Source organism: Corvus cornix, chromosome Z (assembly GCF_000738735.6).
Source record: "Corvus cornix cornix isolate S_Up_H32 chromosome Z, ASM73873v5, whole genome shotgun sequence".
Classification (NCBI taxonomy): domain Eukaryota; kingdom Metazoa; phylum Chordata; class Aves; order Passeriformes; family Corvidae; genus Corvus; species Corvus cornix.
In genome coordinates, this window is record NC_046357.1 from 49,923,401 (window position 1) to 49,951,364 (window position 27,964).

The 27,964-nt window shown below is 40.5% G+C and overlaps 1 protein-coding gene across 6 annotated transcripts in view; it reads left to right on the plus strand.

The window, feature by feature from the left end:
• The window catches only part of SEMA6A (semaphorin 6A), a 129,238-nt gene that overhangs the window by 85,898 nt on the left and 15,376 nt on the right, over nucleotides 1-27,964 (plus strand). For 5 of the 6 annotated variants that reach the window (XM_039566543.1, XM_039566540.1, XM_039566541.1 and 2 more), the window contains one exon: nucleotides 4,926-5,090. The exons of the other annotated variant lie outside the window; for it this stretch is intronic. In XM_039566543.1, coding sequence (XP_039422477.1) covers nucleotides 4,926-5,090 — 165 coding nt within the window. The remainder of the gene's footprint in view (nucleotides 1-4,925; nucleotides 5,091-27,964) is intronic. 6 annotated transcript variants of the gene reach the window in all.

Here is a 27,964-nt window from a genome sequence, read left to right on the forward strand (position 1 = left end):
TCACCTACCACTTGTCTCCTCTATTGATCTTCCACATCAGGAGTGCAAAAATTCTAGGATGAGCTAGTAAAACAGTCTCAGTAAACATGTTCATGTTTGCCAACTGTAGTAACTGGTCTGAGTAATTCTTTTTCTTGAAAAAACAAAAATGTTATGGATGGTCTAATTTGATGTTACTGAGCACAGTTTAATGCAAAAGTAAATGGTATGTTGTAATGGATGAGGCCTCAGAACACTGGGATATACCAGAATACCAACCAAGTGAATGCTCAGAGCTCTGCTGGATTCAGTGGGCTAAATATATCCAAAGTCATCTAAACTTCCAAAAGAAGTCATAAGGCCTGATTCTCTTCATTTACTCCACTATAAATCACCCTCCTTCAACAGACTTACTGCCAATCTAGCAGTGTGAATGAAAGGAGAACCAAGCCCTTAATCTTTGTGTTCTTGGCACCAGCCTCCTCCTAAGTTTGGCACATGGCCTCTCTTCCTAAGGCAGTCTCACATTATCAGTTGCAAACAAGTGCAAAGTCCACATAGGTGACTCAAGTGACACCCAAGGAGAGGATAGCAGACTGACAGTCTGGATGCAGAAAGTCAGAGAGAAATTATGCAAGAGCCACATATTTAAACAAGGAGATTAAGCTGGATACCTCTGCAAAATTCTAAGCAGCTTCAATTACCTTTGGAAACATCAATTCTTAGTGAATTGGGCCCTTATATTACCCCCTAGCCATAGTCCTCTCTCTCTCTCTATAGTACTGATTTAACTTTTCCCTCTAATTGTCTAATTAGGTTGCTATAGCTGTTAATAGGATAGCGTGCAGATATCTTAACTTCTGAGATTCTAATGACTGTGCATATTAGAGTAACTGTCAAATACTGATAGTATTGAATCTCTGTCTTTGTTTTAAACCTGAAAAAAAAACCTCTTTACATTTTACAAGTGCACTTCAGAACAAGCTATAGTTAGAGAAGTGCAGCCTTTTTGAATGGTTATCTGTGCTTGTAGACACAAAGTGCTTTTACTCTGCCTCTGTTACTTGATTACAGCACTCCAAATGAAAAGTTTTTGCAAATAATGGAAGCACCTAAACCAGATTTTTTTAGAGTGTGTCTGTTTGATTTTTACATGTTTTCTTTAAACAGAGACATTTGAAAAGCACTATGCATACAGTTATTCAAAAGCTTTGTTTTAAAACAAAGGCAGAATTGTTTTTTCAGATGTTTTTGTATTAACCGTTATTAACACAGAGGTACTGGCCACATCTCAGATGGGCTAAAGCCTCGTTAAATTTCAACAAAGCTTATTTGCAAGTCAGAGTGGCAAAAAATGGTGTAATGGGAAAAAAAGGCCCACTACACATTGCAAACTATACAGCGCATTGTAAAGGCTTGATAATGGCTGTGTGTGAGAGGGCCAGGACTGGGTTGCCTGCCACTTCAGTCTTTTCTCTGTTTTTGAGAGAAACTTAAGTAGCTCATACATTTGTGGTGCCACTCTGCTCAGAAGTGAAATTCACCCAGTGGGACTGGCTATTCAGGCACCTACAGGACACTGTGATACTGCTTACAGGAGCAGGATCACTGCCTATGGTAAGTGTTTGAAAAATACAGGTCTAACACAACTAGGACAGGCTATTAAGGTTTAATCTGCTCCTGCCCTGCTTCCTCAAAATCAAATGGAAGAAAGTTTATCTCAATTAGCTGTGTAAGCTTGCTTCTCAGTGGGTATTAGACTAATACATTGGTAATAGAGAGAATAGGCTGATTTCTTGCATTTGTGTGGAACCCCTCTCTACCTAGTGACCATCTGGTACACATTAATATCTTCACAAAGCCTTCGCCTTCCATTACCAGGAAGTTCTCTGTGTATTGGCAACATACGGTTCAAGAAATCCGGTTTTTTTCCCCAGAAAATGTGTCCCTTAGGCATATACTTCCTCTAGATTACTGTATTATGAAATGTTTTTCTTTAACCATACTTACAGCTTTTCCTTGGAATCCCTCCTTTAAGCACACTTAAAAGTGCAAGTGTTTGGAAAGAGATATAGGCATATAAATGCATATCAAACACAGGCATAAAATATGATTGCTACTTGGCAAGATTTTCTTCTCTTTTACCTCTTTATCAAGCAATGACTAATTGCTTTCTTATGCTGCGTGCAGCACTATTTGTAAGCTGACCAAATACTGTACACATTACTATTGTTGCTGAATGGGGCATTAACTTGAAGACTGGAACCCCATGAATGCTTGCACTGTGGTTTACTCCTTAGAAAAAGAAAACATGAAAATTCCATAATTTCTGTTTTCTAGCCTGTTCTCTGCCCTATTATTTGTCTTGTTTCTTGGGGATGAGCACAGGAGTTGACAAGCGTAAAATAGTGTTGGAGTGAACGCTTTCAGGATCCAGCATATTCTTGCTTCAAGAGGGAGTGTGTTTTCAGTTGCTGGACCTCTGCCTGTCCCTTTGGACACAAACTGTCCTGGTGCAGGACTGCTGTGGAGCAGGCAACACGTTTGGATTGGAGTTCATTGCCGTCTATCTGTGTGTTACCAATATTCCCAGCCATGCTGTGGCTTATGGAAACCTTTTAAAAGAGGATAATGTCTGGCTTCTCTTTTCTATTTGGTCAACATTCAAAGCTCTGTCTTTACAAAACAAATTTAATTTGCTATTTTAAAGAAAGATGGCTGGGAGAAACCTCACTTTCTACCATGAGAGGGTAAAAAATAATCCACTGCCCTTTTCAGTGTAAGTCTTCAGACTGACATCCAGAGCTAAATCAGTTAACAATCAGCTGTAGTTGAAGGTTGGCTTCATGGTGAGAGCACTATAAATTTAACCAATTTTTCTTTCTAAGCATACAAGTTAAGGGAGTTCATGTTGTGTCCATGTCCTATGCAAAACATAGTCCAAAATGCTCCCATATATAATTTGGCGCAGTAAATCAAAAGGGCTCCTCCAAAACTTACAGAGGAGCACAGGCTTTCTTTTTTTTTTTTTTTAAATTTAAAATCATTAATATTCAACAGGACTTCTTTAAATCGTAACAGCATCTTAATAGAAGTTGCAGCATTTTGCTGACGTCATCAGTAGTTCAACACCGCTGGTAAAAGGGCTGGACAAAATGAAGCATGTGGGTGCATCAAAAAGCTTGGGGAGATTGGTGGCCAACATTTAGATTTTTGATTGTTGAAGTGGAATTGAGGATCTAGGTTCATCATCTCTCTCTACACTTCTGAGAGTGAGGGCTGCATGGCTTTAGAAGCCATTTAAAACAGCCTTTTTGAGATGCAGCTTTCAAAAGCTTTGTGCTTAGCCAGTAGCTGTTTAAAATAAACTACAGAAGCACAGGCTCTACCTGCCCAACCCTGTGCCTTCTCTGTGAGGCTTTAAATTTCAGCTCCTTGTGTTTATCTGTCTCTGCCCCAGTGAGTCTCAAATTATTTTTCTGAGCAGTGAAGCAAGATCAAGGGAAGGAGCAGGGAGAGGGCAGCCTGTAGCCAGGTGATTGGACTCCTCTCCAAGGGAGATTCATCTAGGGAAGGAAAATTAATTCGCTGGGCTGTTCAAAAGGAGACAGGAGAAAGGAGGGCTGCTGTCAGTCTGTCTGGCATTATCTGAAGAAAAAGAGTTATATGCCATTCTGTTTGTGAATAATCCAATTCTGTTAGTTTGTGTTTGAGCATGTGTCAAAAATCCCTCTTTTAATGGGCTCTTTAAAAAAAGTAGGTAATGGGACATAGTTACTCCACATCAAATTAAGGAGGCCCAGAATTCCTTGAGTCCTGATGAAAATAACTCACTTTGGCACATGTACTGAAAGGAAACTTTCAGAATGGTTTTGAGGTCAAAATGCTGTCGTGTGGATGGCATTTGGTGCCCTCTCCCCAAAGCAGCTGAGTCACTGGGAAGTCCAGGTGGGAGCTGTCTTTCAGAGACAGTTAGACCCCAAGCATCTCAAGCATTTTAGGTGCTGATGTCCTTCTCAGATCTAGCTGCAAAGAATGTTTGAGTCTACAAACACGCTGCTGTCCCCGCCAAACTACCTTTCAAATTGTGCAGTATTTCCAGTGGGGCACATTCTGTGAATGTGCTGTTTGTTGGGGTATATATGATATGTGAGAAGCTGATCAGTTCAGGACAGCAGTAAAAATGTCTAGAGCATTTGTAATGGAAAAAAGGCATGTGAGACATCAGTCTCAGCTGCTGCTGGAGCCATGGGTTCTTGGGCAGATCCATGGGGTGAGGCATTGTCTGCACTGTCACTCTGAGCAGAAATGGTGTTCAGCCTTGTGCTTGTTTCAGAGCCATTTTGTACCATCAGCTCAGAAAGGACCAATAGGGATGGTGCAAGCTGGCCCAGGACATTTCCCAACTGGAGAGGAATGCTGCAGAGTGAACACACTGGTGTTAGGAAGTCCTTCATTCCCCTGGAGGGCATGAGGGTAGAGTGCCTCATGATGTCACCATTTTGTAGTTCTTCTGGCGTTCCCACTGAGTTTCAGCCATTTTAGACGTTGTTCTGTTTTAAATTGATTTTTTATTTGCTTTTTGACTGAGCCAGTACCAGACAGCATGGGCTGACACTTCAGTTTGAGTCAGGCATATGTACTGAATCCAGCCAAAAGATGCTTGACTTCGATGACGTGTGCTTACCCTCTTTCATATGCATTTGTTGAGAAGCACAGAACTGCCAGCCCAGTGGCAGCACCTCTTAGCACCCTGATCTGGAAGGTTCAAATCCCCTTTCTTTGGAGTCATGTTTTGAAGGACTTTTGAAACATTGCTCAGCCTAAGACAGGATGTTCACCCATCACAGAAGCAGAGCAGTGCATACATTCCTGAGCATGGGGAGGTAGCGTGGTAAGTGACTAATGAGACTTGTCTTCCCTACCTGTATTTATAATGTAAACAGGACACTCCAGTTCCCTAGTCCCAAGCACCACCACTTCTGACTCTCGCGCTCGACAGGGTTATGATGCTAGGGGACGCATGCTGGATTGGAAGGATCCGCTTGGTTCATCTGAAAATACAGATCCATATGTGGCAGTTTCATCCCATAATCATCAAGACAAGAAGGGTAAGGCCTTGGAAATGACATCCTGTGGTGAGGAGGGAGGGGGAGGAGGACTAAAGTGTAACTGCTTCCAGCTGGCTCAGAGTAACATGTAATGAAACTCCTGTGCTATAATTAAAAGCTTATCGTAAAGTCTGAAACTAAACAGCCAATCTTAGATTCAGTCCTAGATAATTCACTGCCTGAGAAAACCACACAAAGCAAATAAAGTGTATGCCTTTATAGAGATTTTTGTGCATGTGTATGGGAATGAGGGAAACAGAGGAGATTTAGCTCTCTCTAAATTTGATCTGCCCTGTTCTCTGACAAAGCAATAGCCATGGCTTCCTATTGTTCTTAAGGATGAGTTTTTATATTGCCTTTCTCTGTATTCCCAGGGCAGCACAGCAGTTCTCAGTTAATTTCACATTATTTCCATCTCTCAACACCATAGAATCATGAAGAGCTTTGACTTGGAAGGCACCTTAAAGATTATCTTGTTCCAACCCCCCTGCCATGACCAGGAACACTTTCCACTTGACCAGGTTGCTCCAAGCCCTGTTCAACCTGGCCTTGAACACTTTCAGGGATGGGCCATCAACAATTCTGGGCAAACTGTTGCAGTGCTTCACCACCCTCAGAGTAAAGAATTTCTTCCTAATATCTAATTTAAACCTGCCCCCTTTCAGTCTTTACCCCTTGTCCTATCACTACGTGCCCTTGTAAAAAGTCTCTCTCCAGCCTTGATATATCCCCCTTTAGGTACTGGAAGGCTGCTGTAACATCTTCCCAGAGCCTTCTCTTCCTCAGCCTGAACAACCCCAGCTCTCTCAGCCTGTCTTCACAGGACCGGGGTGCTCCAGCCCTCTGATCATCTTCATGGTCCATGTCTTTTCTGTGCTGGAGACCCCAGAGCTGGACACAGCACTCCAGGTGGGGTCTCACATGAACAGAGCAGAGGGGCAGAGACCTCTTCCTCAGCCTGCTGGCGAAGCTGCTTTGGATGCAGCCCGGGATACATTTGGCTTTCTGGGCTGGGAGTTGCCCTGACTTAGGTACTTTCCACTTGGCCTTGTTAAACCTCGAGGCTCCTATTGGCATACTTCTCAATCTTGTCCAGGTCCCTCTTGATGGCATCCTGTCCTTCAGGTGCATCAGTCACAGCACACAGCTTGATGTCATCTGCAATCTTGCTGAAGGTTCACTCAAAGCCACTATGTCATTGATGAAGATACCGGTCCCAAAATTGACCCCTACGGGATACCACTTGTCACTGATCTCCATTCAGATATCAAGCCATTGATGACTATCCTCTAGATAAGGCTGTCCAGTGAATTCCTTATCCATTAAATTGTCCACCCATCAAATCCATCTCTCTCCAATTTAGAGAGAAGGATGTTGTGTGGGACCATGTCAAAGGCTTTACAAAATTCCAGATAAATTACATACTCTTTCCTTGTCTGCTGATGGAGTCTCTCTACCAGGTTGGTCAGGCAACACTTTCCCTTGGTGCAGCCATGCTGGCTGTCTTAAACACCTCACTGTCCTCCATGTTCCTTAGCAGAGCTTCTAGGAAGGTATGTTCCATGATCTTCCCAGGCACAGAGATAATGGGACTGACAAGTTGGGAGTTCCCAGGCTCCTTCTTTCTACCTTTTTTTAAGATGGGTACAATGTTTCCCTTTTTCCTGTGACTTCACCTGACTGCCACGCTTTTCAAATATCATGAAAAGTGGCTTGGTAATTAAATCAGCCAATTGCTGGGACTCTGGGATACACCTCGTCACATTCCATAGACTTAGGTATGTTCAGGTTCTTCAAGTGGTCCCAAACCTGATTTTCCCTTACAGTGGGAGGGACTTTGTTCCCCCAGGCATTGTCTTGTGAACCGTACACTTGAGAGGGGTGAGAAGAGAGGTTGCAAGTGAAGACTGAGGCAAAAAAGTTGTTGAGTACCTCAGCCTTCTCCTCATCCACTGCAGTTTGCCAGCCTTGCTCACCAGGTGGAGCATGCCTTCTTCAACCTACCTTTTCCCTTCCTGACCTCATCCTTACACAGCCAGACTGTGTTCCTATACTGTTCCCATGATACTTGTCCCTTTTTCCACCACCTGTGCATTTCCTTTTCGCCCCTTAGTTCAGCTTGCAGGTCCCAATATAGCCATCCAATCTCTTGTCTTCCTTCTCCAATTTCTTTCACCTGGGTTTCACTCTTCCCTCTTGGGAGATATCCTTAAAGATCTGCTCCCTTGTCCTTGAGGGCAGTTTCCCAGGGGGCCCTCCTGACCTCCCTGAGAGAGCTGAAAGTTTGCTTTTCTAAAATGCAGGGTCCTGGCTTTACTCTCTGCCTGACCCACGTGCCTGAGGACTGTGAAATCCACTGGTGCATGATCACTGCAGCCCAGACTGCTGCCACTTTGACATCACCTATCAGCTCACTTGGGCTGGTGACCATCAGGTCCCGTATACCAATATAGATAATGACAGCCTGCTCTAGTTTAACAATTGAAGAACTGGGAGTAGCCCTAGTCACTGGGCCTCAGTCCCACTGTCTTCAGTGAGACCCGAGCATAAAATACCTTTTAGAATCATTAGCGTACATTAAATGTTGCGTAAATGACTGCTCGTGTGGAGAGATTCTATGTTTTGTTTTTCACACACCAAAAGGTTGGGATTTAGGTGTCATTTCACAGTGCTCAGACCAGTGCTGAAGCACAGGCGTCTAATACAAACCCTGTCCTTTGGCCTCCACTTCCCCTTTGCCAGACATACAGGGAATTAGGCAGAGAATTGCCAAAATTTGCTGCTTGAACATAGAGAAGAGGAACCTTTTCTCCTATGTAAAGATGGTGTTGCCCATCATTGTATCTTGACCCTGATCATTCTTCCAGCTCCTTTTAATCTGTATCTCAGAGACTTTAAAATGGTCCCTTTCAAACAGGGGAATTAGGTTCAAATAGCTCCACTGCCTAGAGAGATCTGAATCCTTGTTATTCTTCTCCAGGGTGTTCTTAGATCTCTTCTTTCAATCTCTGTTCTGTTGAAGATGTTTTGCTCTGTGTGGACTAATTAAGTACTCAGTGTGTCAGAAGGAAGATGAGTATGAGCAAAACTCACTTGCTGAGTGGTTAGGGCGCTCACCAGGGGCAGGAACACACAAGTTCAGTTCTTTCTGCTAGGAATACTTGATATAAAACACTTAAAATATTAATTGAAATGTGGATTCCAGTCTCTATTGTTCATGCATTTTATATGAAAAACTCATTAGACAAAAGCATCAGCTGTTCCTAGAGAAGCTACTGGCATGCGAGACCTGATGCTTTCCATTGTCTGCCCAAACTAGTAGGTTACTAAATCATATTCCTTCCCCCCCATCTGACCCACTGAATCTTGAATTCTCTGCATTAGCTGTGGAGGCTTTCAGCAGGGGGTGTGATGAGCACATTAACATCACAGAACAGTCTTCAGCAGAGCTGCACGACAGCTGCTGGTGGTCTGGACCCAGACTGTGACCTCAGTGCCTGTTATTCATGACAGCCCCAGATACACAATGCCTCCCACAGTCCAGGGGTATCCAGGGTTTCTCATGGAACTCCCCAGGACTGACCTCAAAGAGCCCTCACAGTTCCTAACCATAAAGGCAATGGGCGTCACCTGGCTGGCCCAGCAGAGACAAAGCCTGAAGCACTTTTCCAGCTGAGGAGGTCAGTCAAATTAGGCGCGAGATACAGTAAAATTTCTTGAGATACCATGGAAAGCATTAATCTAGTATCCTTGGCTTTTAGGCTTATTGGCAGGAAATTGAATATGAAGATTTAAATTCCCACAGGCAGAGGATGTGAACTTGTCCCCCACCTCCCAGCTAATTAGCTTTTCCTATAGAAAAAGGGAAAAACTGCCCCTGTTTGAACAATTGTTTTTCTTAGAGCTTAACCCTGTAGACATTCTGGGAGAATAACTGCAAAATGTAAACTAAAAAAAATGAATTTCTAGAACCTGATCAGTCTTACTTGTGTGTTAAGCACAGAGCCTCTTTGCACTCTGCAGACCTGTGGGCTGCTGAGCCTTGGCAGAGGAGGAAATGCAGGTGGCTGCAGTACTCAGACTCAAAACCATCATTTCAGGTGCAAGGGACTGACAGCAAGGAAGATGAAACATCACACTCCTAATTCCAGTTTAAGCTGAGTTTGAGATACCATCTTCATTTTTTAATTCCTCATCCCTTGCTCTTCAGTTGTAGAAAGGCAATTGAGCAAAAGTGGTTTCTGGGTATCACTTACGTAGCAGAGGGAAGGCATATAAACCTGCATGCCCTCCTAAAGATGGCATGTGATTTACCTAGCACTCTTCTTTCCTCTCAACAATGTCAATGATAATGCTGACAGCCAAAAAATGAGGATCTTTTCTTTCTCTGTCCAATCGGTTAGTAACACCTGTTATACAAAATACTTCATTCAAGGGGACATTTCTTAGAAAATCCAGTGTTCCCACTTCTGAAAATAAGTGGTATCTTTCTCTTGTCCACCCTGAAAGGGGGAGATGGACGGACGGACGGACAGAAGGAAGGAAGGGAGGGATAGAGGGATGGATCCTTGAACACAGCTCCTCTGCTGCTTCTAGACAGGAGAGTGGTGTCAGAAACCACCAAAAGGGGAAGATCTGCCCCTTTATGTACCCAGAGGAATGCAGAGATGTGTATGCATTTTAATGGCACTTTATTTGTTATGTGTGAGTCCCTGCTTCACAAGTCTTCTGAAAAGCAATGCTTAATAGATGGAAAGCTAGCTCTTAAAAGCATCTTGTATGCCACTAGCAGCTTTCAGAAAAGCATGCAGTGAAAATATTAATAAATGTATGGCTGTTGGATTCTAGTAATTTTTGCTTCAATTCACTGGCTGATGAAGTGGCTTACATTCAATACTTCCCTCCCCAGGGAGTCATGGTTACCAAAGAGCCTTATAAGCACTTGACAGGGTCATTTAAATATCATGCATTCTTTGGTGCCTAGTTATGAATATTGACAAAGCTGGAAGCAGTCTACACACACCAAAACAATGGCGGCAGAGGTGACCGCATGGTTGTTTACCATTACCATCTACTAGTGTGCTGTTACTCCTTGCCTTGCCCAGTCAGAGCCAGTTAGCTCCAAAATTCTGTTGGTTTGTTGTTTCAAAAGGGCAAAGCAAAGAGTTCTTACACAAAGTTTAATCAAGAAATGTTACACTTACAATCCTTTTATCAAGATTTTGTTTCCACTTTTGCTGTGATTTCTTTTGCTTTCACACATTCACAAAGAAAATTTTTTTTTAATATTTTCTCCTTGTTTTGCAAGGTGCTTTGTGTTTTTCTTCATTGGTTGTGTCTATTCCTTTGAGCAGTGTTTTCTTTCTTTTTCTGTGCTCACAAATGGCTCCTTACTGATTGTACTAATTGTATAGAATCCACTTGCTGTTTTCTTTACTGTAGCATGGTTGCTTTGATGATGTCACATCCATCCATATGCTTCACTTTTAATTCAGTGCAGGCATCTTGGGGAATATCTGTGGGGGTGTGAAGACGGGGTTCTTTAAAAGGGTTGACTCATGGGAATGTGACATTTGTGTGCCACAGCTTTAGTAGCTAAATATACTCTGGGACTGTTGTTTCTGAACTACATCACATTTCTTGCCAAGATGAAAATGTGTAGTGCAACCCATAGAGTGGGAATTGTGCATTGCCATCCCACTGGCATTTTCATTTTGGCCATTAAGGAATCTGCCCTTTCTATTGCAGGCAAAAAAAAAAAAAAGCTCTGATTTGGCAAGTTACAACCCTCTTTCCTATTCTCCTCCCATCTCCCCAGAAAACTAAATCAAACCAAACCAAAAAAAAAGCCAAAAGAACAGCACATGTTCTAGAGTATGTTTATGTTTTGTTTTCTTTCTTGCTGTGTTTTAGTGTTAATTTAATTGTGTGTTTCTCACCTTTGTTGAAACAGTTTCCCTAACCTTGCTGTCTAACCCTCCCCCCTGCTGCCATTGTACTTGGTCTTCCTCCCTCCGCAGTCGGAGTCATGAAGCTCCTGCTGTGGAGCACTCCAAGGCTTTACCCTCTACACCCCAGTAGTGCCGTAGTGCTGCGTCCCTCTGTAGTCGTCCTACTAACAAAGGGGGGAGTAGAGATGTATGGCTGTTCGACAGGCCTCCATGAAGAAAACAAAGTGATTTTCTTCAAGAGTAGCTGGCCCTGTCTCTCACTACCCTGCTGCCCTTCTCTGCTGCCTTCTGTCCTTCCTGCCTCCATTCAGAAATGCCTCATGCTTCTCTAGTACAGGGTTCATTAGTGCAAATGTAGCCAACAGCTCGGTTTTCTCATTTATTCCCTAATTGCCTAGAACCTGCCTTTTAATCACAGTTTTGATAAATTGGTTGAAAATTCAGGTTATGATTTTGTGGCTCTGCTACAGCTCCTTCTTCACAGCATTCAGATGGAAGTGGCTGAGCTGGGCACTGAACGACAAAATTGTAGTGCTTAGCAGTCTTTAATGCTTGTATTCTTACTTGTCTCAGCACTCATTAGGGAAAGATTGTGAGGTGGTATCTCCTTTCCTTAACAAGGCTTTTGTTGATATCCATGTAACAAATGTAAAAAACTGATTAGAAGTGGGACGTGATGAACACAGTTTACAGAGTTAAGAGTTGCTAGTTTATTTGGATATCAGGAGTGCTGCTTTAGAGACAGTATCTGGTAGCACCTATTATTTTATAGAATGTATAATCTGTATTATTATTATTAATTACTGCAGCTCTTTCTCTGGTAAATCATTAGCAATAGTCAACTCCTCTATTTGGAGAGGGCTGTGCTCTTGGGGAGCCCAAGAGCTGTGCCTTTTAAAACCTGCCTCCAGAAGATACTTCATATTGTACACAAGTGGCAGTGTTACTAAATTTTACTGTGATTATCACTACTTGAAAGATTTGCCAAGTGCTGACAATGCTTGTCTCTGGAGAGTCTGCAAATGTTCAGGCAGATTCTGCTGCAGTGAGACAAAATTATAAGAAACTTCAGGTACAGTTATGATAAAGAATGTAAAGTGCTGATATAACAAGATACTTTACAAGTAGACATGAAATGAGTGGGGAAAAAAATCTGTGGCAAAACAAAGCTTCAGACTTTTTTTTTTGCATAAATTTCTTCTTTTTTTTTTTTGCATAAGTTAAACAATTAATATTCATCACAGGAGAGCTGAGTTTTGCACCAAGAAGTACATTTGCAGAGTATATTTTTACAAAAAAATATTTTTATATGGTAATATGTACCAGGATCTAAAAGATTCAAAGCAGTTTCTATGTCAGAGAAAACAGAGGAATGTTATTATCTTGTTGGCATTATGTAATAAATCAGATGAGGAATTAAAGTGGCACAAAATATGTCAAAACTTAGGTTTTGAGTCAGTATTTGCAGGTCTGAGTGGAAGGGCTTGGACTTTCAAGGTGTCAAGGTGAAGCAAATACTCTGTATTTCATCGGTGACATCATCCTGACACGGTCAGAAGGAACTGATTGATGCTGAAACAAGTGTAAGGCTTGTGGGAGAAGGATGGGATTGGGAAGAGATGTATTCACCCAAAGCATGTGCTTCTGGGGGAAACTATGCAAACACTGCTATTCATTCCCATATCTCAAACCATTGTATGCACAAACATAAAACAATTACAAGTACTTTGCAGATCACTAAGTTTCAAGCGCTGAGGAAACAATTAAGATTGAATCAGACCAGATCCTTCATTTACTATACTTTTAAGTCTTCTGCCCATAGTCTAGTAAAAGAATGTTGTGAGAAAGGGAGTAGAGAATTTGCTCTGATTTTGTCTATGATTCTGTAGCATGTGGCTGAGATTTGGAGTGAGAGGTGTGGTTACTCAGAGCTGTAGTGGTTCACAAAGTGATTTTACGTAGACAAGATGACATAGTCCATTTAAACTTGTATAGAGCCACATCTAGATTAAAACGTACCGACTTTTCCCATTAGGATGAAAACAGAGGTTGGTTGGATGAGTCTGTACTAAACAAAAATCCATAGATTTTTTTCTGAAATGTTCTTAAGTAAATTAGCCTCAGCTTATTGTAAACATCCCTGTTTCCAGAGGGAGGCCTTATTTATATACTGGTTGCTTAGTTGAAATTTTTAAAAAAATATTTTTTTTAGAACAAACAACCAACCCTATATTTGCCTAAAATGCCTCTAATGAGCAACTTGTCCAGGAACTGAATGTCTCATAAACTAATCCCAGCATACCTACTGTGGAGCACTGTTTCAGCACTGTATCAGATAAACACCAGAAAGCCATTGTTAGTAGTTATGTGGGACCAAATTTCCCAGCATAGTTTTTAGTGGCCAGATACCTAAGTCACTAGACCAGTCTAATAACTCACAAACATGCCAGAAGATTGATGATCTCACCACACTGGAATCACTGGTATCCTGTGACACGCACCAGGAGGGCTGTGCAGTCAGGATTAAGGGAACACACCAGGCTTGTCCAGAGAAATGACATTGATCCTTCTTCTGTTCTGTCTTGCATGTATGAGCTGTTTGCTCCCAGGGCTAAAGACAGCTAATCATCTCAGATAACATCCTCAAGTTCAAACAGTGACAGTAGAAAAGTAGATGCTAATTAATAAAATGGAAATTGTATATAAAATTCATGAAATAAGAATGCTGGAAGGATGTTTCTGACAACAGACTTTCTTCAGACTTGTTTTTCTGATGTTTTTCTAAGTTTCCCTGAGAACAAGAGTTAAGAGACAGAGCAGAGACAAGGCATTCAATAAAGATGTCAGGAGCTAAGTCCCTGAGCAGGGCCACATCCTTAAGCCAATTTTAGTCAAACATGGGGTTATAATAGAGTACGGGGCAGTGATTCAGTGTGCCTTCTTTGTGACTAAGTCTTCATTTCAAACTTTATATAAGGAAAGCTACAGCTCATTTCGTCACAGATTTTCTATAGCAGCCATCTGAAAGTGTAAGGAAAGGAACAAATTTAACTGCAAAAGACAGGGAAGGATGAGGAAATCAAAATAATGGTGGGGTATATTCCAGCACACACCAACTGCCTGTGCCACACTTAAAGAAATGCCTATACTTCAGCACTGGTGCACTCACTTAACATTTTCAGAACTCAAAACATTTCTACGTTTCACTAACAGTACAGATTTCAGATTTAACTAGCAGAACTGGAAATGTTGAGTGGCAAGATTAGAACCAAGAGCCATTTGCTGTTTAGTAGCCAAAAAAAAAAATTACATCATTGATAACAGAAGAGGTTGTGTTGATGTGCAACCCCTGGTTATGAAAACAGAGCTTCTCTGCTCCCAAATTAGTAGATCCTACAGATAAAAGAATGGTGAATTTTAAAATAGATATCATCAAATGTCAAGTGTGGCTTCTGGAAACAGCAGGTATCCTTGACCTGTAATTGTCCACCTGCATAGATTTCAAGTCAGGCTATCCGTTTCCAGGCTGCAATGAGCAGTACGAGCTTGACTTACTAAAAGAGGGGAAAGCTGTCATTGCCCCAGGACCCTGATGTGCTTTTTCAATAAAAGAGGCCACGCCTAATTTGTCAAGGCAGCTGCTCAGGTTTCAGGGCACTAGAGCTATTGTGTGAGGGGCCAGATCCCCAGCTGCATTCATCCACTGTCACCCGGAGAGGATAGCTCAGTGGAGGAACACAGACTGCCTCGTGCTCCTGTGTGACCTTTGTAGCACTGACATATTTATCAAGAGCTGGGAACTCGCTGTAGGGTGTGCTTGCTCCACAGAGCCACTACTCTATCTAGAAATAGCAAAGCATAGTTGGTGGACAGGATGTTGAGTAACACCCAATTTCATTTTTGTGATGTTTATATTGATGTTGTGCCATATAAAGATGCTGAATTGAGAGCGCAGTCTAGCCCTTTAAACAAGACATTTTTGAAACTGCTTTGCGTTCAAAGGGATTTAATAGCAGAAAACCTAGTAGCTGAAAGACATTTAAAGCACCTTTTAATGTTGTTTATGCCAGTGTACAATTAAAATGTCAATATGCTGTTAAAGATACTTGAATAATTCATTTTTCTCATATAGGATGTGCCTAGTTTCAAAAAGTGTATTAATTAATAGCTCAGATGTAATGTAGTAATTTTACAGTGACCTAAACATTCACAGTCCTGGTTCAGAGCACTTTTAATATGGTCTGTAAACAGTCAACTGTTTAATTACTTGCCCTGTAAGAAGCACCACCTACATTTTTCTCATACACATTAACTTCTAGTTAATGGTTATCAACATCTCTTTAATTATGTAGGAAGCATCCCAAATAACTTTTCCATTTTTATTAGTTTTCTTTGACTGTAAAAAAGGCACGCTTAATTCTTTGTGTCAACATGGGCTGGTGCTTACTGATCAACAGGATGTAGTTAATTAAAAAATGAAAAACCTGGAGAGGCATAATTTAGGTTTTGCAATCTCAGTTTTATTGAACATTAAGTACAGATAACAAATGCCATTTTGTCTGGAAAGCAGTTGTTCCTCTGAATTTCCTTCGTTTAGTCAGGTATTTAGGCAGGTGTTCCTTCAAACTCATTTAGTGAGGCACTATAGTCTCCGATATCCAGTTACCATTGCTATTACTTTTGCTAGACTTTAATCATGTACTAAGATTGTGCCAGTAGCTGAGAGAGAGGATAGGGAAAAGATATGTTGTTATTCTCATGTTGCCAAAAAAGTGTCTTAAGGGCACTCTATTGAGAAGTTTTGAAGCAGATAGTGCAAATTTACCATTGTATCAAGAATGTGCATCCTAACATCCCTGTGAGCAAAAAAAAGAGTTTTGTTGGCAAAGCTGTAAGGTTTTTTTTTAAAATCTCAGTCCCTCATGCCCAGAAGAGACTTGTCACAGTTAGGCAACTAAATACACAAACAATTCTGTGTACACTGAGCATTGGTGTTCTTAAACCACCAGCTGATAGTCTAACAGCTCTCCCTGCTCCAGCAGAGCAAAGTAAGTCAGGGTCCCTGCTGAAGCATATTTTAACAGTTCCAATGGCATTAGAAGGGCTTAGGGCAGTTTATAGAGTAGTTTCTCAGGAAGCATTAAGAAGCATTTCTGGCACAGCTATACAATACAGCAAACATTTGGAAATGGCTAACAGCACATTCATCACCAACTTTATGTTAGCCAGGATATTAAACTGTTGTTCTTCTACCAGCAACCAAAGATTGCTTATCTTCTGTGAAATAAAATCTTAGCTGAAGGTGCAGCTTGATAGCATTGTCACAATTGGGCATAACTTAGACAGTTCTTCATATGCCCATCAAGGATTTTTTAATTGGAAAATAACACCAGCTGGATGCTGTCAATAATATGCCATCTTGTTCATGTTCCATCCCATCTTACCCACAATTGTGGTAGAAAATAAAAGAGTAGCTGTTATATAAAAAAAGGAGGTTAGGGGGAAAGCAGGCACATTTTTTAAGCCCTACAAAGCTACTGCTATCCACTATCATGTTCTTGTAGAAAGAGACAGAGGGGTATTTTTGGAGAGCCTGAAAGATCTGCAGTTGCTGAACGCAAACAGTACCAGCACAGACAGACAATTTAGGCTTGTGAAGAAACATCTGACCAAAGCCTTCATTTGAAATAATTCCAAAAGTCTTTCTAGAAGCGCATATATTCTAGGTGTTTTCTTATTCTTTAAATAGGTGTATTTTTATTCTTAAATCAATACTGAGTTCCTGTTTGGAAGCAAGCAGGATGAGTGCGACAGCAGCCACAATGTTGGGTGGACACTGAGTACTGCTGGTTTTTAAGGATGCCCACTTTTTAAGGACGTGACCTTACCAAGTGGTGCAGAAAAGGCCATCAGTAGTGACATTGAGCCCATGGTTGCTAGAGAAATTTAATTCCTGCTACCAGCTTATAGCTCCCATCAAACAGTTCAGCAATTCTCCATGTGTAGTCACTGCTGAATGAGCCTCTCAAAGGAGGGCACGGTGCAGGAGTGCCCTCTGTCCATTCATCTGCCTGCTGTCCACACTGAACCCCCTGCATTCACCACAGCCTGCCCAGAGGTTTGTGCAATCATGGCTCATAACAAGGAACATACAGAGCACTGCTCTTTTTTTACAGACAGCATTCAGCTTTATTTCCGCAAAACAGGGGTCTCTATTCAGTTAAAGAAATCTTACAGTTCTGCAGCACTTTATATGTTTTTTGGCTAAATATGACCAGCAACAGGCAAGGTCCTGAGGTACTCATCCAGTAAGACCAATTAATTTCGTGTACACAGGGTTTTTTTCGTATCTCAGTGTGAAGTTCACACTCATTGAACTAAATTACTAATATCAAATCAGCAGCTACTTTCATATACCCAGCATCAAGACCTGGAAAGACAGTAGAGTTTATCTCTACTTGCTCATGGCAAGACAACTTGATAACATCAGCTGTGCTTCCCTGAAAGTTTTGATCTCACCTACACTGTGTTTAGAAAAGAGGAGAATAACTATATGTCACCAAGTGAAAAGAGATCATGATAAAAATTGATAGGGTTCCAATGCTAGGAAAAGAAATGAGGTTTTAACCTCTTATGTGGAAGTCTGTGTATCTGTAGATCAGTAAACATGTCTTGAGAGCTAGTCTACAAATGTGAAAAAGCCAGTCATGTTCCTTGTTACAGGAGCTACCTTCATGTTGACTAACTAGCTGTGTAAGCTCCCTGGTTTTCCTGCAGCACTGGAAAATGCTGGGTTGACGTAAGAGCATGAGCAGAAACTGGACAAATTACTCTAGTAAAGTTAAATTTGACCCAGTACCAGAACTGATTGGAAGGCCGGGGAAGTTGTTATTTGCAGCAACACTGCTGTTTGTGAGATGTTTGGTAAAGCAGACAGGTATGTCTGCCTGGCCTGCTGCTGGACAATTGAGAGGGTGTCTGTATGGGATTTGAATGTAGGTTGGAGAGGACACTTGTTTACCCACACTACCATAGTTAGATTACTGCTGGACTCAGGACAGCTTTAATGGAGCTGGGGCAGGCATCTGCTTGCCGAAGTATGTCCTCTGAGATAAAGCTGCACTTTCACCTCATTCAGGGAAGCAGACTGGCCATAGTAATTACTGAGCATGTTAAAAAATGTACACAGGAAACATCAGTGAGATTATGGCATTAAAGTATTAATGTACACACAGCATCTGCAAGGTAGGGAGGTGGTAAAAATAATTAGGTTTACAAAAAAGCAGAGAACTATAAATAAGACAGAAAAATGCATGAAAGAAGGTACCACTGGAAATTAAGAAAATTAGGTAAATTAAGAAAATTAAGTGAGATCATAGCAGCATCCAGACGTGAAGTCCATCAGGGAAATGCTATCTTTTACCTCAGGATGTGGCTGGAGTAACTATGCTTGCTTTACTGGACATACTATGGATTTGAATTAATGTAACAGAGGAAAGAAGGGTTCTGATATTTATACTTGAAGAGTAGTAAGATATCGAAGAAGAACTAACAGTAAAATTAGTCTTGCTAACTGTTACAGCCAGTGTTTCAAACTCATCACAATTCCTCAGTCACTTAATGTATTCAAAGGCAGATGAGGCAATGGGACTGCAAGTACAAAGGGAAATGGTAAACCTAGTGACATGTATAATCTATTTTTTGCCTACAACACCTGCAAGTCTTCCTGGAAGAAGCAGTCTTCTCAGTATCCCTGGCAGGGGCATGTTTTACTTCTGAAGTCTAGGCCTTTTGACTACACCTGCTGTATTCATGAGTGGAGGAGAAATGAAGAGTTAATCCACAGTGTTTGCTTTCTGTCATGCAATATACAATGATGGCATTTTAATGACACAAGAGGTTTCGTCCTCCCTCTGTACAAAGGCAGAGCTAACAAGGGATCCAGCCACGTTCCTGACATGCTCCAGCAGCCCAGCTGTGGGCAGAAGGACTGTCCCTAAGAAACACAGTCTATGTGCATGAATAAACACTGTTGGCTTGGTCGCATAGTTGTTCAACGATTTAGTTATGATTTCCAGGGGCCTCAGGGAATAGGAAATATAGGGTACTGTCTTACTATTTGTCTTTAAATGTTTAATAGATTACTCTTTTGTTTGTTCAGCTGTGATGTGTTCATTTGCACCACTAGCTCAAAATTAGCATTTACATTTTTGTGTCTTTAAAGAAGATCAGAGCTGACGAGGAAACAATTTTTGCTTTTAGATTATATGCAGTATTTGAAATTTAACCCAAATTCTACCATAAGGCTGCTTTGAGCTTCAGCCTGCTAAGCAGAGCTGCCTATGTTGACATTCTGCAAGCTTTACTTTTTCCTGTTGTGCAGAAAGGCCATAGTTCAAAACAGGCTGTATAAAAGGAGAGGAAAAGCCACAGAATTTCTCAGCGACAGCTTCTTTTTCCTTGACACTGTTCATAAAAACTGCTTCCAGAAAGGCACTGGGCTGCTCAGAATACATAATGCCTGCATCAGGAAAAGGAAAAAAAAACGGAAAAAAAAGAAACACACACTTGTTCTGTGCCATCAGAGGAGCTCCATGCAGTGAAATGGGAACTGTGAAGATTAGAGATTCACTTTGCAGGCTACAACAACTTCTCTGGAGCCCTGAAATCATGCATATGCAGCCAAACATATGTAAATCTATTTTAACCCAGCTGTGAAAGATCCCCTGAAGTAAGCTAATAAAGAGCAGCTGTATGTGTTTAAGCTTATCCCAGGCATAGTAGAAAGGTCCCAGAATGTGCACTGAGGTTTCTTACGTCATTAGAGGAAATGCTGCAGACTTTAAAGGAAATTTGTGTTTTAAGATGCAAAGCAGCATAAAGTTTGTCTCTGCCAAGACAAGCTACAAAAGAATTAATTTTCCTTGACATTTGGATTTTATACATCTTGTTTTTAACTACTGTGAACGCCTGTGATTTTTTTTTTAAACGACCTGATGTGTCTGCTTACTCTCCATCGTGCAAAGGCATCTAAAATTATCATCACTCAGTGGGAAAGGGTGAGAGGTGAAGGAAAGTACTGAAATCAGGAAAGTTCAAAATGATCAGCCACTGCGTACCACCTGCCAGTGGGAGAAAGGTTGTCAAATGCTTTCTACTGAAAGAGCTGGCCCTGAGCTTAGCCTCTGGGACAAACAAAATTGGGCTGGCTTCAGGACTGTAATGACCTTTGTTATATTACATATGCAGGAGGTTGTGTCAAACAAACCTTCTCCCATACCTGCAAACTTAATAAACTGGTTCATTTACAAGTCAGAAGTAACACACTTTAAAAAGGTTTAAGAGCTGGCTATTCCAGTCTTTTTCAGGTCTTGCCTCCCCTTCACTCCAGTGTGGGTGGAAGTTACCTGAGCATGAATTTTCTGGTTCAGATTTTGTAATCTCCATCTATAATAATCTCTTGTTTCAAAATTCACAAGTGTGAATTCAAAAGGCCATGATGTGAGTTTTGTATGGCCACTGTGGCATGCAGAAAAATTGGATTGCAGGGTCATAATCGAACTATAAACAGATAATTGAAATCCGTTCTGAAAATGTTGCTGCAAGAGTCACAAGTTATCTCATATGGACATGTTGATCTCCCTTCTTTTTGAAAACCATCTTTTTTTCTATAGAGAGTCATGTTGGCAGTCATTCGTGGAAAGTGGAGAGAAATGATATAACGATGAACCAGCTGAAAGGAGAAATTAAACCACTGTTAAAGATCAGCTGATAAACCTGTCTTGGAGGGATTGTTTCTGAAATAGGTCTGATAAGGGGCCAGAAAACCCTAACAGAGGCCACTATAGCTGATCAGATTGCTTAGATCTTTTCCAGGGCTTTGTTGCATGTTACTTCAGTTACATTATATATACTGATTTTGTTTTCATAGTTCTGAAGTATGATTTCTCTTCACACTTCCAATGATCCCCAGGTTTCTTGTAGCTGAAGGTTTTTTCTTTAACAAATTCATTCTCTCTCCAACTGCATGCACCCACTTTTTCTTTGCTGGATACCTCAGACTACTAGCTCAGGCAACTGACTTTCAGAGCCCTAGAGTGGCATAAGAGAGGAGATGGATTGCTCTTCTCAACACAGTCATGCAAAACTTAAGAGTTGCAGACCTTTACAAGTCAACAATATAGTTTTACTGAGAGGGAAGGCAGGGGAAAAGCATTTTCCAGCAGCTTTAACTATGAATGTTTGAGCTGGGTTTTTTCTAGCTGGTGACACCAAGAGTCCAGAAAAATGGGTACTGGGTAGTGTTGCACTGAGTCAGCACAATGAGTCCTTGCAGCCAGGACAAAGATGAAGAAAAAGCCTTGCTACTGTTTACAACAAAGCAATTATTTTAAACACCAAATCATTGGGATAATAGTGTGGTTGGTTTATGTCAAATCTTGAAATTATTCCTTCGGGAAAACATGAGATAAGATCTCAGAAGTGCAGGGTAGACTTTGGTCATTCCTCTATTTTTTTGTCACTGAAATCTCAGAGTTCAGTCTAAATTTGTCTGGGGTTTTTTTTGTTTGGTTTTTTTGTTTGTTTTTTTTGTTTTTGTTTTTGGTTTTTTTTATTTTTTAAAAACTATTATTGCTAGTTAAAAAAGGGGAAGAAAGCTTGTTAATACCTGCAGGGATTTACCAGTCCGAAATAGCCTTCAAGCAGCATGAGACTACCTGTAAACACATTTCTAACAACTAGAGACACAAGTTGAAAACCTATTCAGTGGTATTTTTAAAAGGTATTCTGAAGCCCATAAAAACCTCCATTCATAATGAGTTTTTTTACCAGTGTTTCTTGCAAGCCTAAGGAGAGGGAGATGTACATCTGACAGAGAAGCTTGTACTGAAGAATGAAATTAACTGCTGAGTTTTCCCTTAAATAACAATAGTAAAGAAATCATTATGCCTTTCTGTAACAATGACTTGTTCTGTGGAAAGTCTCAAGTGATTTTGTAGCTGTTGGAGATAGAAGTGGGCTCATTCCCATTTAGAGAGGTGACATTTAACACAGCAATGGCACTCACTCCTCAACTGCTCTTAATATGTGGTCAGGAGATAAATATTACCTTATTTCCTGATAGTTATTCCCTCATTTCCCTCCCAAAACATCATTCTTCATTTCCCACTTCAGTGTTTCAAGTTTCATGTGTATCACCATTTTGGGTTATTACTTTACCAACTGTTACAGGCAACTTTGGAAAGACAGACAGTGACAGCTCCCTGCAGATCTGATCACAAAGCGATCGTGGTGCACGTGGCATGTGGTCTTCTCATTGCTCAGGGTACACTGCTCCCAGCCATAAATCATTTCTTTGTCTCCACACTACAGCAAACTGCAGTGCTCAGACTGAAAGGTGTTACTTTTCAGGACAGGTAGCTGTTATTCACGCACCGGAACTTGCAGTGGCAGACCAGATATGGCTCTGTCCTTTGAGTTATCCTCACCAACTTCAGCCTAGTTGTGGAAGAAGGTAGCATCCAAACTCTTGTATCACTAAAACAGCTTCCCATCAAGCTATTCAAACTTGGAAGTCATTTGCTGTTTGTTTTCATTCATCGACCAGTTGTGAGGATTACAAGCTGGAATTTCAGTTTGTACTCACTGCAAAGCATACGCCAGAACTGAAAGGATTGTGATTGTGGGGCTTTTCTTGATATTCTGCCATTCCTGTCACACAGGTATCGCAGGTGAGACAAGGAAATGTGCCTTCATCATGAGATGTTTCTTTTTATGCTGCACGTGCTAAAAGGACACAGCTTTTGCTGGGCCTCTGGAGTGGAGGTGTCCTTTCTGCAGATTTCTGTTAATTGCTGTTCTCCTGAGACAGACACCTTACTTCAGATCTCTTTCCAGGGAAACCTTTGGTCAGCACTGTGCAACTGCAGCTTTTTAGCAGGTTGTAGCTCGCTTTCATTTACTTCTAAGAAGATAAGTCAAAGACTTTAGAGAAGTCAAAGGCTATCATACTTACTCCTTCCCCACAAAAAGTAAGCCATTTATCCTGCCAAGCAAGGAAATCTGTCTTTTTTAATGGAATTTACTATTGGAAAAATTGCTTTCCTTTTTTTTTCCTTCTTAATTACTTTGAAATTGATTGTTTTATTACTTGTACTAGTGTCATCTCCATTCTAAAGATTGTGCTGGCAGGTCTGTGTTTGGTTGGGTCCACCCTTTGGCTATTCACAAAGGCATGTAATATACTTGTCCTTTTCCAGGGCTCTTTATGCTTGTACTTCCTCCAGTGTTGTCCAAGATACCTTACTGTGTCTAGAAATTGCTTTGGCTAGTTAAGCAGTTTGGGACAAATTTCTTAAGACAATTCAAAAATGTGTATTATTTAAATAGGTTTACTTCTTTTCTCTATCATGGTCAACACTTACTCCCTAACTTTGTTACATTTCTGATCGCAGATCAGAGTGGGAATTTTTGTTGAAAATTGCAGCAGGAAAAGGAGTAAATAATTCATTCTCCATGTCTTCCCTTATCTATCCTCCTTTAATGAAGTTTTTTATGTTGATATTCATTATTCTTATTATGCACAAGTTATGCACATGCCATGTATTCCTTAGAATTATGAACTCTATTCCTTTGTGATTATTTCATCTTAATTACATTTCTGCCCTTGGAACTTCTTTCCTATTAGAATTAGAAGGAGCAGAGCATCTCCAGAATAGCTTCATCAGCATCTTCATACAGTACTCTTTTCAGCACTCTGCACATCTTGCTTTTTAACTTGTTTTTTTTAGCATATGTACTGTCCAAAAGCCTGAATACTTTTGTTAATTGGTGAAAAGAAGGAGGCTCACCTTCTTGCTTATGATAATCTAGCATACAAGTGACCTATATCTTTGTATAACCTCTGGTCTTTTCTGTATTATTTTTACCCAGAGACATTCCACAAGTCTGCTTTTCACATCTTCCAGAACTTTAACAAAAGAATAAGTATTATTGACATAAAATGTAATGTCTCCTTGGTCATTCCCCAACTACCTTTAGTTAGATCAGTGCTCTACTTGTGATTTGTACACACACTAGCTCATTTCAGAATTGAATCACTTTGGAGGTCTGAAAACATTCTTCTAAATGTCTTCTTTACCAACCAGCCAGCCCAAACTGTGTACCTTACCTAGAAGCTCTGCTGGAAGAAGGAATTAATTATGCATAGCAGAATAACACAATACCATATCAGGTCTTCTCTTTCATTAGATGAGTAAGAAGAGGTGATTTTGCTTGCGTGTTCCAGACTGCTACAGCACAGGGTATACTGACTGAGAAAATGAATGGCAATGTTAGGAGATGCAGACAAAAGGATGTGGGATGAAATTACAGAAAGTTAATGGAGGTGGAAGGATCAGGTTGTCTATGGGAATCGGAATAGCCATGGAAAAGGGAGAATATCAGGTGACTAGACTGGCTCTTTTAGTAGCCAGAAGTAATACTTCATCACAGGGAGGAAGACCCTGAAGTTGTAAGCTCAGCTGTGATTTGTAAGGGAGAGAGCTTGACTTAAATGGAAGACTTCAGAGAGGTCAGTGTCAGCATATTTGTGGCATTAGTGACATGACATGTAAGATACGATCTTTGGAGGTGCACATATTTGATGTCATCTATGTCTTTGTAACATTTTTGGGTTTGATTTATTTTTACCATCACACGTCTCTGGAGTACAATGTTTATATAGGTATTTCTGTCAAAACTATCCCTTTCAAAAGAATAGTTTGTTGTTACCCAAAGTGATAGGTCTCCATACACTAGAGAAAATAGTCAGGAGTATGGATTCAGACCACTTAAAATGAAATAAGCAAAGTCTTTTCAGTTTTGTAAATGATATGTTGCAAACAGGAAAGTTTAGACATAACACTTTAAAAGTATTTAATTTAGAATAATAACTGTATTATTAAATAAGTACAATATGATGATACTTATATCAGACATATTTTACAGTCTGGTTCTATGAAGCCAGGCCAGTCAGTTTTCCAGTACATAATGTCTTAAAACTATGTCAGATAATAAATAGCTGTAAGATTTTTTAATAGCAAGTATTTCCTCAAAGCTGGGAGTCCAAATACTTTACTTGTCTTTCAAAAACGTAGACCCTAGATTTTTCTGATTATTTTTTCCATTCATTTTAATTCCTTGAATAATGAGTGCAAATGAAGGATGCTGGACTTGCCATGTGGACTGTGCGGTTCTTTAAGAATTGCAGGATAAGTAAAAGCACACACAATGAAGTCTGTAAGTTCCCCTCAAACTTGACATGATTGGGATCACACACTTCCTTACTCATCCCAGACTGTGCAGGCAGTTACTGCTGATGTTAAGGTTTGAATATGTTGATAGACAACAACCACCATTATCAGCCTATATCATATTAAATTCCAGACCACCCCCACCCACCCTGTGGTCATGACAGTAGGATGCTGAGCATTTCTCCTACTTTTTTATTGCTTGGTTTTACCTATTCCACAGACATTGATGCAGGGTCAAATCTTGCCTATTTTATTTTATTTACATTTAAGTTAGTGGGATTGCTTGCATAACTAATGACACATGGAAGCGATCCCTGATAAAAAATAAACTATATATTAACCTGACACTGTGTCCAGAGAAGATCTGCCTGCCTAGAGCAAAGCCACTAATGTTAAATATCTTTTAGTGTAGAAAACGTAATAAACATCAGAAAGGTTTGAGTTCAAGGGGAAATAGCTGGAATCAGGCTGTTTTAAGACAGTCATAAATTTCTGTGTATAAAACATCTGCAGGGTGCACTTCATTTCAACTACCCCTTTCATGAGCACAAAGGGTCACTCAGTCTGGACTGTGTAGCAATTTTGTAATGTGAGTGCTAATGTTTTGATACTTATTGATAACCTAAAACTGAAGATTTCACATTGCTTTTGTATGCAGTGATGCAGTTTTGTGCTGAAGGCTATCACTGACAGAGTAGGACTTAGCCTAAAGCAAAAGACTGAGAGTGCAGAACTTGAAGTTTCCCTCAGCCAGTAGGAAATGTCAGGCATGGACATGAGTTTTGAGGTATTCCCTTTCATCCTATCACCAGATACCTGAGAGAGGGAGCAGCACTTTCCCCTCCACTCCTCATCATGAGGAAGTTTTAGATAGCAATGAGGTCTCCTCTAAGCTGAAAAAAATATGTATTTTCAGCCATTCCTCATCACTGATGCCCTGTAGTCTTTTCCCCAGTTCTGTTGTACTCCTCTGGGCACATTCCAATATTTGTATATGGTTGGCCCTTTCTTCCACCAGGGCACATAGTTGAGTCATATTGAGCTTACCATAAACCAAAAATGCCATTTCCCTTCCCACAGGGCTGCACTCCAGCATCTTGCTGCCAGCCTATATATAAAAGAATGTTAGAATCATAGTATCATAGAACAATTTAGGTTGGAAAAGACCTCTGAGATCAAGTTCAACCTTTAACCTAGCACCACCATGATCTCTTCTAAACCATGTTCCCAAGTGGCACATTAACATGCTTTTTGAACACTTTCAGGGATGATCATTCCACCACTTCCATAGGAGCTTGTTTGAATGACTGACCACCCTTTCAGTGAAAAAAGTAAGATACGATAGTAAGATATGACTTTCCTTTCACGGACCCATGCTGGCTTTGACTGTAGGTACTTACACCCTTAGGTAGGCACTGAGCAGGGATTTTGAGTTTTTTCCATGCAAGACACATTGGACAAGTGCTCAAAGGGACATGCCTGAGAAGTCTCTGCATAGAAATCTATTAAATCAGATTTTTAAGGCAAAGCCTTTCTTAACTTTGTGACCATTCTTCCCATCCATTTAAGACTGTATCTGATTCTCCAGTTAATCACTGCAAACAGTTTTACAAGTTTAAGTAAATTTGGCCTCAAAATGCTGCAGAGTCTGGCATGTGAATATCAGCAGGTGAAGGACCACAGGAGACCAACACGTTTGCAGTGAAATATAGTTCCTGCTGACTGTGCTGTAACCACTAGACTGTGCTTCTACATATAGCAATTTTGTACGTGGATTTAAATTACAGAACTAGGTTTTACTGCTGCTTGTTAAGTGCTGATGACAAAGAATAGTAGAATCTGCCTTTGAAGAAGCTGCTGGGCTTTAAAAAAGGGTTCTCTTAGAAACACTTAATTTGAAGATTGTTTCTAATTTTATGTTGTTTTCTGAGTTTTACTTTCCTGCCTTTACATTTTACTATTAGGATATTTATATGAATGCCGGATTCTTATTTTCTTAAGTGATCATCTGCTCTTGCTATTTATTCTCCTTGTGAAATCATAATCCTTTGTGTTGTCGTAGCACAATAATTTCTGTGGCACCCAGCTGTGATGTCACATGCAGGTGCTTATGATTTCAGGAGCTGTTTTGCTTTTATATATGAAGTTCATCTCTTGTAAACAAATATCCCTTTTCCACCTAAATGCTGCAGTTAACTTGGAACAGAAAAATGTGAACAATACTATATCTATCCAGAATACTTAACAAAGGCTTCTGTGAGATAGTGGCAACTTTTAAGTATTCTTTTAAGATAGTTTGGTGAGAGGTATTTTGGTTCTAATTCTGCATTGTAAATACCTTCTGTACAAAACATATGAAAAGACCTTATTTTAGAAGTTGATTTACAATGTGAAAGTTTTGTGTCTTCATAAAGTCTTGTGAGAGCCTTGGAGTTGTATTCTCTGCCTTGCTGTCTCTTCTGTAATAAGGACAAGTATTACATTTCCTTTGAGCTTTTAATCCCCTGTGGAGCTTTTAATCCCCTGGCACTCGGGCCCTCTCTGGAAGAAGAGATGGGAGAGATGTTCCTTTAGTTCCTTGTCAAACTGTGGCTGCTCCTTGTAAGCAGTAAGAACAAAACCAGAAATG